At 50.9% G+C, this 11,891-nt stretch overlaps 1 protein-coding gene across 1 annotated transcript; it reads left to right on the top strand.

Moving 5' to 3' along the window:
- On the top strand, nt 1–1,868 carry FAM240A (family with sequence similarity 240 member A). Its single transcript, XM_066245920.1, has 2 exons — nt 1–143; nt 1,736–1,868. Exons 1-2 carry the CDS (start codon nt 1–3, stop codon nt 1,866–1,868), a joined length of 276 nt encoding a protein of 91 aa, XP_066102017.1.
- Nucleotides 1,869–11,891: the final 10,023 nt, after the last annotated feature.

The raw sequence follows: 11,891 nt of genomic DNA, 5'->3' as shown, positions 1-11,891 counted from the left end.
ATGAACAATCAGTACGTCCGCCGGGAGGTCTTCTGCCGGAACACCTGTCACGAGCTCAAACGCTTCTGGGAGAGGGAGATTGGCAAACAGACTTACTACCGAGAGTCAGAGGAGCACCGCCTGGGAAGGAGTGCGCTGAGGAAGTATGTGGCTGTTTGGCTCTTTCTTCTTTATTAATTCTTTACAGTAGACTTTATATTTTTTAGAGCAGGTTCACAGCAAACTGGAACAGAAAGTAGAGTTCCCACATATCCCTCCCTCCACGCACAACCACCCCACGGTCAACAGCCCTCACCACAAACACACGCGGACACCCTCTGTCTATGTCCTCATGTGTAGATGATTTTCCCGGAAGAATGCCAGATGGGCATCTCAGAGGACAAACTCTTTTAGTTCTGCATGCATATGTTGCTGCCACCACTTATAGTTTGAAATTTTTCTCAAGTTAACCGAATGTATGGTCTAACTTTGATCTTTATAAATGGGGGGGGAATCTCTCCTCTCTGTCACTAGTTCTAGTGCATGAAGGCCACACTAATTTAGGGAGCATATATTTGGGTATTGCTTTTTTTCCTCCCATTTGATAATCTTTGTCCTTTAATTGGATGATTTATATCATTAACATTAATTGGTTTGATTGGTTTAATTCTACTATCTCACTAGTCGTTTTCCATTTTTCCTCATTGTTCTTTATGGCCTTTTTCTGCCTTTCTTCAGATTAAATTTTTTTATGATTCCACTTCATCTCCTCTGTTGGCTTTTTAACTATATCTCTGTGTTATTTTAGTGGTTGCTTTTGGATTTATATATACATCTGAATTTATCACAGCCTATCTTCAAGGATACATCATTTCTTGTAGAGTGTAAGAACCTAACAATGGGCCTGACCTGTGGTGGCGCAGTGGATAAAGCGTCGACCTGGAAATGCTGAGGTCGCCGGTTCGAAACCCTGGGCTTGCCTGGTCAAGGCACATATGGGAGTTGATGCTTCCTGCTCCTCCCCCCTTCTCTCTCTCTATCTCTCCTCTCTCTGTCCTCTCTAAAATGAATAAAAAAAAAAAAAAATTAAGAACCTAACAATGGTACAGTCCCATTCTCCCCTCCTGGCCTTCACGCTATTGTACATTTTGCGTGTACATTTTGACTTCCACGTGTGTTATAAACCCCATGTTGCTTAATTGACAGTTTTGCTTTCAACCAATGACTATCCTTTAAAGAAGTTTAACTAGTAAAAAAGAGTTGTTAATATGTACCCACACAGTTGCCTTTTCAGATGCTTTTGTTCCACTCTTGTCCCAATTTCCATCTGGTGATTTTGAAGGGACTCCCCTGAACGCGTGAGGTGACAGTCTGCCAGGGATGAATTCTCTCAGTTCTTGCACAGCAGAAAACCTCTGTTTTTGAAAGATAGCCTTGCAGGGTAAAAAAAATTCTAGAATGACAGGGCTTTCCCACCCCCACATACACACTTTAAAGATATTGCACCTTCAAAGGAAAGTTCACAGGATTAAGATCAGAATATTTTTTAACAGAAGTGCAAGTTAGAGAGTTGAAATGTGTACATATTTAAATGTGCAAGTCGCCTGCATACCTTTTACAGCCTGAACACACACACACACACACACACACACACACACACACCTTGGCGGGGGGGGGGGGGGGGGGGACGCTTTCCCTGAACCAACGGCCAAGGCGCCGCATGCTCCGTTTACGGGTGTTTCGTTTCTATTTTCAGGCTCAGGGAAGAATGGAAGCAGAGACTGGAAACCAAGCTGAGGCTGCGGAACAATGCAGATGAGAATGAAAAGCGGGCAAACGTTGGCCGAGAGCTTCTCGCTTCCTTGACACAAGAGGATAGTAAGCACTGAGGTCGCTCTGCCAGGAGAAGTCAGTGCATGTGGCCGAGCCCCTTTGCTATGGCAACCAGGTCTCATACTGCGGTCTTCCCCCCCACCAGGGAGGGGCGTGCCTGCCAGTCCCTTCCTAGTGCTCAATGGAATTATCAGCCAAGTCGGTCCTCTCTGCATGTCTCCAAAGATGAGATTATTTAATTATATGGAAATAAAGAATGCTCCAGGTGGCATCCTTTATTTCCATTTAATTGTCATCTCATTTTGATCCAAATATTTGCGATTCTAAGCACGCTGGGAGGTCAGTCTCCATAACCGTACTCAAAACGTGGCACAGCAGTGTTGCCCCCATTTTACCCCTAGGAAACCGATTCACGTAATCTTTTCTCATGTTTTCTTTTGATGAGAAGAAAGATGTATCTACCTGCGGAAATAAAAGTATTGTAAAGAGTCATCAAAATAAGGTTTGCAAATAAATTGATCTATGCTGTTTTTTTCTTCACATGAAATTAAGTTTGGCTTATTCAAAATTCAAAACAAACAAAAAAAATTTTTTTGGCTTATTATCTAGATCCATTCAATAAGATCAGGGTGATTTTAATAAAACATAGTTGCTTTGCCATCACTGGTGTATGTGCTCTTCGTTTTATGGCTTTATTTTAAATCTCCATGTGCTGGTGCGGCTAAAGTATATCTGGCCGCCCCAATGAAGAGTTTGCCACATAGATCCTGAACTTGGAGATGTCGCCACCATTCCCCAGACATCCCTCAGGTCCCCTGGACAGGTTTGCTGATTCTCAAAGTGCAAACTGAACTGGGCCTGGGCCAACAGCCACTGGGGCAAGAAAGCAGAGAGATGCACGTGGTAAAGTACCTGACGGTTGTACGTCGCCCGTCCATGCGCGGGCGCAATGTGACCAGGAGACTCAGGGCAGGGAGGATTCTAGACAGTGTGGTGTTCCAGTCCTCTGAGTGCCCTGATGGGCCGTGAAGTGCAGCCACCCACATCCCCAGGGAGCCGAGAAGGCTTCCTCAGGGCAGTGGGAGCCACCAGGAGGTCAGAAGCGTTGGGGGAAGCGCTTGCCGGGGTCCCACACTTCTACAATCCAGGGCACAGGGCTCAGAGCCCTCCCCACTGCTCTGGTCTCTCATGCAACCTGAGATTCAATTAAACTAATAAACTCTGGATTCCAGCTGGGTTCATTTGAGGTCATTTTGATGAAAGGAATTTTTGTTGGGCGTAGGAGGGAAACGGGAATTAAACAGAGGGAGGAGAGAGGACGGGGCTCGCAGGCTGGGAGGCTCTCCCCAGCAAAGGCCGGCTGGCCACAGCGGACTGCAGGGCGCTGCGGCTGGAATCGGCTGCCGAAGAGCGAGGCAGGAAATGCGGGTGAAGATCCTTTGTTCGTTCGCTGGTTCGCCACAGGCCCGGCCCTGCGCTCTACAACCAGACACAGCACAGGACAGACACCAGAAGCGCTGGCTCTGGAGGGGACAGCCTAGGGAAGACGTCCGGCAGATCAAGGCCATTCGTGTAAGGGACTGAGGCTCTGGGAGCCACAGCAGGCAATGGGTCCCGCCCTGGCCTAGGGAGGGCTTCTTAAGAACAGGCAGGTTAAGACCAAGTCATCATAATCCAGGTGAAGATGGGATTCAGGGCTCCCGGGTCCTGGGGGCTGTGCGGGAATGCACTCAGCCAAGCCAGATGGGAGCGAGGAGAGGGGTTAGCAAGAGCTGGACCTGCAGAAACCAGCATGAACGGCCTGTCGCCTGAGAGGTGGAGCTTTTCTCAAGGACACAAGACGACGCTGAGGGCTGTTGACCCGGGTGTGCCACACGGCCATGGTTCTGGAGGGCTGTCCTGCCCCAAAGGAGGAAGGACAGAGGTGGGAAGGCCAGCAGGAGCTTTTGCAGATGCAGAATGGGAGAGAAGTGTGAGTACCATTTCTTTTTTTTTTTTTTTTTAAGATTTTATTTATTGATTTTAGAGAGCGAGAAAGGGGGGAGAGGAGTTGGAAGCAATAACGTGTAGTAGTTGCTTCTTGTATGTGCCTTGACCCGGCAAGCCCAGGGTTTTGAACCGGCGACCTCAGCATTCTAGGTCAGCACTTTCTTTATCCACTGCGCCACCACAGGTCAGGCCAGTACCATTTCTTTTTTTTCTTTCTTTCTTTTTCTTTTCTGAAGCTGGAAACAGGGAGAGACAGTCAGACAGACTCCCACATGCGGCCGACCGGGATCCACCCGGCACGCCCACCAGGAGCTACGCTCTGCCCACCAGGGGGCGATGCTCTGCCCCTCCGGGCATCGCTCTGCCACGACCAGAGCCACTCTAGTGCCTGGGGCAGAGGCCAAGGAGCCATCCCCAGCGCCCGGGCCATCTTTGCTCCAATGGAGCCTTGGCTGCGGGAGGGGAAGAGAGAGACAGAGAGGAAGGAGGGGGCGGGGTGGAGAAGCAAATGGGCGCTTCTCCTATGTGCCCTGGCCAGGAATCGAACCCGGGTCCCCCGCATGCCAGGCCGACGCTCTACCGCTGAGCCAACCGGCCAGGGCCTCAGTACCATTTCTTACAGCACTGGAGGCCAGACATCCAAGCTCAAAATGCCTGCATGCTCATTTCTTGTCTTGTAGATGGGCCCCTTTCCCACCATGCCCTCACACAGCATGAGGCTGGGTGTCTCTGATGTCTCCTCTTATAAAGGCACTGATCCTATCCCCACCCTCATGACCTCATCTAAACCTAATGACCTCCCAAAGGTTTCATTCATCTCCAAATACTATCCCATCAGAGGTAAGGGCTTCAACATATCAATCTGGGTGGAAGAGGGGGATTACAATTCAGTCCCTAGCAGAACGGGCTGCTTTATATCTGTGTAGCAAGTCCTGGACACATCCCATTCATAAGACTGGCCCGGGTCGGCACAGCAAACACTGCGATCTGTGGGCCACCGCGCAGCTTGCACACCAGCCCGGGGCAGCCCAAGAGCAGCTGACCACAGCCATGCTGCAGAGGCTCTGGGAGGTAACTGACATTCGAAACAGAGCCCACAAACGCCAGCCAGGACATGCGTTCGTAATATAAATAGACTGACCGCCTGCTAAAATAGATGTATAAAAAGGGGAGTCTCATAAGCTTGTACTCAACATGTCCAGGGTACAGTCCAAAATTACTCCTCCCAAGAGCCAGGACAATCCTAACTCACATGAGAAAGCATGATCAGAGGACACAGGTGTTGGAATTAACTGACAAGGATTTTCACGCAGTTATACCGACGCTCCAGCGAGCAATTACAAGCACTTCTTAAGCGATTTTAAAAATTAGAGACAAACAAACAAAAAATCTCAGCAAAGAAATAAAAATTGTAAAAAAAAAGAACCAAATGGAAATTTTAGAAAGGAAAGCTATGATAAATAACCCAAGGAATCAAACAAAAATAATACTGGCGGAGCTCAACAGCAGAATGGGGAATACAGAGAGGAGTGTCAGAAAACGTGCAGAAAGTTAATGAGATGATCTAATTTGAACAACCAAGAGAAAATAGTGGGTTTTTTGGGGTTTTTTTTTTTGTTGTTGTTGTTATTTCAAAGAAGGAATAGAGTCTCTAATCTACAGAAGGGTCATCAAGATAAAGCATGTATGTACCTGGTGGATGGGAGGCGGGCTTTGGGAGAACTTGAGAAATGCGATTGGAAGATGCCATGACAGGCAGGTGCCATGCTCTGGGCTGGTTCTGGGCGCGGGTAAGATAAGATAGGGCAGGCCCAGGAAGACCCAGGCAGGACCAGTGGTGGGATTCAGATAGCTTAACAACCGGTTCTCTGCCCTAATGGCCATTTTAAGTATTAAAAAATGATATACCAAAAGGTACTTTATTATCTCATGCATTTAATACTTAAGTAAGAACAATAAAAGAGGTGCACAAAACTATATAGATTATAAAAAAGTTTTAAAATATAAATAAAAAAATATTAAATAATACCTGACCAAAAAAACCCACAAAACAATAAAACTGTTATTTAAGATATTTTCAATGACAGCTTGTCACCCCTGGTTGTTTGGCACTTATTCTCTTTACATTAGATGTTTGTTTACTGAAGTAACAAACATGAGAGAATTAAAATGTAGTATTTCATCAAAGGCATCATGAGTTTTATAAAATGAATAAATATCACAAGCACAATTCCGTCAATTTTTTTTCCACCTGTGGACGGAATGAACATGACTACAGGCACTTAGAATGCGCTGTTGCACAGATGAATGTTAAAAAAGAGTAAGGAAGGTCCTGGCCGGTTGGCTCAGTGGTAGAGCGTCGGCCTGGCGTGCAGAAGTCCCGGGTTCGATTCCCAGCCAGGGCACACAGGAGAAGTGCCCATCTGCTTCTCCACCCCTCCCCCTCTCCTTCCTCTCTGTCTCTCTCTTCCCCTCCCGTGGGGGGGGGGGAGGAGGGGGGGGATGGCCCGGCGCTGGAGATGGCTCCTTGGCCTCTGCCCCCGGCGCTGGAGTGGCTCTGGTCGCAGCGGAGCATTGCCCCCTGGTGGGAAGAGCATCGCCCCCTGGTGGGCGTGCCAGGTGGATCCCAGTCGGGCGCATGCGGGAGTCTGTCTGACTGTCTCTCCCCATTTCCAGCTTCAGAAGGGTACAGAAAAAAAAAAAAAAAGGGTAAAGAATGTAAATTTGTGATTTCCACACTGGGCGGCTGCCCAGGCGCCCACCTTAGAGAGAACCCTGATGACAAGCGCCATTTTAACAACCGGTTTGCCAAACTCAAAAAATTAAGTATCGGTTCTGCCAAACTGCTGCGAACCGGCTGAATCCCACCACCGCCCAGGACCCACACCCGGGGGCTCGGATCGTGAATGTGAAGGCAGAACCCTCGGCTGTCTTGGCATCCGGTACAGCCCTAGGGTCTGGAACAACAATTAGAACATGTTATGAGACACAAAACTTATCTGTTGGCTGAATGAATGGAGGGTTTGCGTGTAGCACAAGCACACTGCTTTATGAGAAAACTCCTGAACAACAGCCCGTTCACAGCAGGGCCCAGGGGGCTGGATCAACGTCTCTGGGGTCCCGTCTCCTCCCGCTCTGAGCGGAGAGCCGCCCAGCTTGTCTGGGTTAGTCAACATGACACAGACTGACGTCAGTTGCTAAGCTGCAGAGGCTTCCCCTTCCTGCAAGGCCACTTCCCGACCAGGGGGCTTTCCGTGTTTCATAGTGTCCACACATTTCCATTTGGCCTATGAAATGAAGGGTGCTACAGGGGTGTGTTACTTCTGGAACCTTCCCACAGGGTGCCCAGTGCCGCTGAGTCAGGCCCAAGCCCGCCCCCGGGTGCGCTCAGCGGCTTCTCCTCCCTTTGTTGTGTTTCCCTGATCAACATAACTGTACATTTATACCCTGCGTGGCTTGTGTGATAGGTGGTGCCTGCCTTACGGTCCTGGTCCGCCCAGGCCCCAGGGGCTGTCTTGGAGGACTTGAGACAGGACGAGGGAAGGTACAAAACTGAGAAAAGTAAAACCCACAGAGGAGAGAAAGTACCGTTTTCTGGAAAAACTCTTGTACGAGGGTGTGGAAGAGTGCAGTCTCCATCTGACTCATCTGGCTGGCAGAGGCCGGCCAAGGTCATTTAGCTGACTCACAGCATTTAATTAAGCCAGCTGTGGACAGGACTTCAAGCTGCAGATGAAGCCAACCTCCAGTATTGACCTTAGCCACATCCCCCAGGGTCCTGGATCCAACCAGCTGAACAAATGCCATCAACCACCACAGATTGCTACTTTAAAAGCCAGGTGGCTTTCTCTGGCCCGAGGGGTTAATCCAGGTGTGGCAGAATGTACTAGCAGTTATAGACTCCACCTTGGCTGGCAAGGAGGAAGTCTGGGGAGATTCTACCATCCATAGCTCTGGCCAGCGACCTGAGGCTGCCCTACTTGTTGTACAGAGCCCAGGTGGTATCACTGACCACCCCAGCTAAAACCAAGGGCAAATATCCTGCCACCTTTCCTGACTGGCTGACACCACTGTAGGGAAAATGCCATCAGGGTTCCATACAGCGACTGAGGAACAAAGATAGCCTCGCTCTGAGATCTCCGCAGTTGTCTAAGGGCCACAGGATCCACAGGTGGTGTTTCCGTGAGCATTCAAAGTCTCTATCGTAACAACAACCCTAAGATATAAGTCTCCTGAGGGCTTGATCAGGTGTGTGGGCAGGGCTGGGGGCAGTCTTGTGGGACTGAGCCCCGTAACCTCTGGAATCTGACCCATCTCCAGGTCGATAGTGTCAAAATTGGGAGTTAAATCATAGGAAACCCAGCTAGTGACTGAGAATTGCTTGGTGTGGCGGAAGAGAAAAAATAACACATGCATCAGAATTGGTGACCAGAGCTTCAGGGAGAATCCATTTCTTTGCCTTTTTCCAGCTTCTAAAGGTCTCATATTCTTGTGTTTGTACCTCTCCCCCCCATCTTTGAAGTCAGCGACATTGATTGCATCTCTCTGGCCCTCCCACTGAAGTCACCCCCTCCCTCGAATGCTCCTGTCCCCCTGATTAGCCTCGGCTCACCCAGATCCACCCAGATAATCCAGTCATCTGCCCATCTCCAGGTCCTTAACTTCATCACGCCTGCAAAGTCCCTTTTGCCACGTAAGGTGACACATTCACAGGCCCCTCGGATTAGGTCGTGGACATCTTGGGGGGACAATTATTCTGCCTACCATGCCCAGCAATTTAAGAACTGAAAAGGCAAAACAAGACTACTCAAACAATTATAGGAAGCAGCTTCCTCTTCCTGGGGCTGGCAGAAACAATAGAAGAGGCTAACAGTAGTAACACCTCAAAACCTGGAAGATGGGCCCTGTGGGGCAGGAGTCCAGCACCCTGAGACAGGGGTGCACCTCAGCTGGTCATGGGGCTTGTAAGGGGGTGCAGTGATGAGCTGGTTCTGCGCATGGTGAGAAATGCCAACTGGAACCAGCTGCCATCCACCCCACGAAGGCAACACCACCACCGAGAAACTGAATACACGGTTATTTGGCCTCTGCGTCTCTTTAAAACAATTGTCTTGGCCCTGGCCGGTTGGCTCAGTGGTAGAGCGTCGGCCTGGCGTGCGGAGGTCCCGGGTTCAATTCCCGGCCAGGGCACACAGGAGAGGCGCCCATTTGCTTCTCCACCCCTCCCCCTCTCCTTCCTCTCTGTCTCTCTCTTCCCCTCCCGCAGCCAAGGCTCCATTGGAGCGAGGATGGCCCGGGCGCTGGGGATGGCTCCTTGGCCTCTGCCCCAGGCGCTAGAGTGGCTCTGGTCTCAGCAAAGCGACGCCCCGGAGGGGCAGAGCATCGCCCCCTGGTGGGCAGAGCGTCGCCCCCGGGTGGATCCCGGTCGGGCGCATGCGGGAGTCTGTCTGACTGTCTCTCCCCGTTTCCAGCTTCAGAAAAAGAAAAAGAAAAAACAAAACAAAACAATTGTCTTCCACTTATTGTCATTGGTAATGGGTTTCCATGTATACAGGGGTATGAAGTTTCCCATCTCAAGGAAGTCCAGTTTTAAAAAGGAAGCATATAACAAATGTTAATTAAATGATGAATAGTAGACACGAAGAAAGGACTGTTCTGTTTACTTATTGTTGCATTAAAAAGACACCACAGCCTGACCAGGTGGTGGCACAGTGAATAGAGCATTGAACTGGGATGCAGAAGACCCAGGTTCGAGACCCCGAGGTCGCCAGCTTGAGCGCAGGCTCATCTGCTTTGAGCAAGGCTCACCAGCTTGGACCCAAGGTCGCTGGCTCAAGCAAGGGGTCACTCGGTCTGCTGAAGGCCCGCGGTCAAGGCACATATGAGAAAGCAATCAATGAACAACTAAGGTGATGCAACAAAGAATTAATGCTTCTCACCTCTCTTCCTTCCTGCTGCCTGTCTGCCTCTGTCCCTCTCTCTGACCCTCTCTGTCTCTGTCACACACACACACAAAAAGACATCACAAAGCACTGGCTTGAAACACTAGCAGTTACTCGTTTGCTCATGAATCTGGGCTGACTGGGCTCAACTGAGAGCTGTTGTTTGGGGGTGTCTGCCCCCCTGGAGCTCCAGCTACGGAAACATGATCCCCGCCCCCTCAGCTGCTGCTGCAGACCCTGACCAGCGAGTGAGCGCTCACACCCCGGGTTAGGTCCTTTGAACAAGCAAACAAAAATGCCTCAGTGTTACTGTTAGGAATTAAGCCACGTTTACAGTGAAAACCAGGATTTAAAGTGGTCGTGTGAGCGGGGCCTTCGGGCCACTTCAGTGTCCTGGGTAGAAACGCAGAACTGGGATGGATGTCGCACGCTTGTCCTGGGAATGCTCATGAGGTGTCAGCGCATGGCCACATGGGAAACTGTGCTGGTGGGACAGGCCTCCTGTGTGTGACACCAGAACGCAACACACTGCCTCCACCTGGCGATGAACCAAGTTCTCAGTGCAGATGGAGCCTGTGAGTGGGCAGGTGCAGCCTGGTTCGGCCACCTGGCGTCGCTGTACCTCCGCCAGCACAGGCAGCTGGCGGCCCCCAACAAAGCCAGGGGCCAGCTTGACAAGGAGTTTCTTGGACGATGGGGGTGGGTTCCCAGTGCTCTCGCCAACAGGCAGTCAAGAAAGGAACTGTTGGCCCTGACCGGTTGGCTCAGCGGTAGAGTGTCAGCCCGGTGTGTGAAAGTCCCTGGTTCAATTCCTGGCCAGAGCACACAGGAGAAGCACCCATCTGCTTCTCTACCCTTCCCCCTCTCCTTTCTCTCTATCTCTCTCTTTCCCTCCCACAGCCAAGGCTCCATGGGAGCAAAGTTGGCCTGGGCGCTGAGGATGGCTCCATGGCCTTTGCCTCAGGCACTAGAATGGTTCTGGTTGCAATGGAGCAACACCCCAGATGGGCAGAGCATTGCCTCCCGGTGGGCATGCTGGGTGGATCCTGGTTGGGCGCATGCGGGAGTCTGTCTGCTGGTCCCCCACCCCCACTTCTCACTTAGGAAAAATACAAAGAAATAAAATAAAATAAAGTACCTATTGTCCCATACAAGGTAGAGAAAGGTGTGTTTCTGATGCAGACGCCATCACCCGTGATGGATTTAACACCTGTCAGCGTTTATCTTAACAGGGGAGAAGGCCACACCCCCAGGGGGGCTCTGGCCCCACCTTGTTCTGCAGCAGACCCTTGACCCCCACCTGCCTCCAGGGGGCGAAGGTGCTGCTTCACCACTGCCAATATTTCTTCAGGTTACTAGGGGGTTATTTCGGTCCCATCAGCTGCCCCTGCCCCTACTGGGGGTCCAGAAACTAGTCTGTGTTCCGTTTCATTCGGCGGACAGTCTGCACACCCCTGCACACCCCGGGAGCTGATCCTGCCGAATGCACTGTGGAAATGGGTATGCCAAGTGTGAGTAACCCTGCTCCTCCCACAGTTAGGACAGGGGCAGTGGGACAAGGGCACAGCTCAGTAAGGCCATCCCCGTATAGAAAACAAGGGTGGATGTGGGGACAGACCACCGCACACCAACCCCCGAGCTGCAGAAGCAGAGGTGCTGAAGGAAACCGCCCAACAGGCCGTATGGACCGCCCTTCCAATCAGGCCACGTCGTCCTAAAGAGCCCTTTAAATTACACGTGTCAGGGACCGATGATTATACAGACTGGAGTCGGTGGCAGAAGGATGCTGACACTCAGCAAAGGTGACCCCTGGTGTTTGGATTACGGCAATTGCCAAGCATACGCCCTCTGAGTGCCGCCTCCTGGCTTGCACTGGGCCCTGGTGGGCAATGAGAGAGCAGCTCCCCACGTCTGGTTCCTCCCTGGCACCCCCGTGATGGGATCAAGTGTGCCCTGTCCAGCAAGCATGTTCTCAAATGAAAATGGTACATCCAAGAAACAAGTAAGCCGGCTGTCAATGGAACTTCCCACTGACATGTGAGGTGGCCAGGCGCCCCCAGGTGCAGCTCTCCCCCACGTGGGGGCTGGGCCGGCACGTGGGCTCCTTGTGAACTTGAGTACACTAAGGTCCCAGGGCAGCTGGGAAAG

The sequence above is a fragment of the Saccopteryx bilineata genome, chromosome 10 (assembly GCF_036850765.1).
Source record: "Saccopteryx bilineata isolate mSacBil1 chromosome 10, mSacBil1_pri_phased_curated, whole genome shotgun sequence".
Classification (NCBI taxonomy): Eukaryota; Metazoa; Chordata; class Mammalia; order Chiroptera; family Emballonuridae; genus Saccopteryx; species Saccopteryx bilineata.
Note: the sequence above shows the minus strand (reverse complement) of the source record. Positions and strands in the feature narration are given on the sequence as shown.

Coding starts and splice junctions, on each gene's coding strand:
- FAM240A (XM_066245920.1), top strand. CDS start 1: ATGAACAATCAGTACGTCCGCCGGGAGGTCTTCTGCCGGAACACCTGT. Junction 144..1,735: donor GGAAGGAGTGCGCTGAGGAA/GTATGTGGCTGT, acceptor TTCTATTTTCAG/GCTCAGGGAAGAATGGAAGC.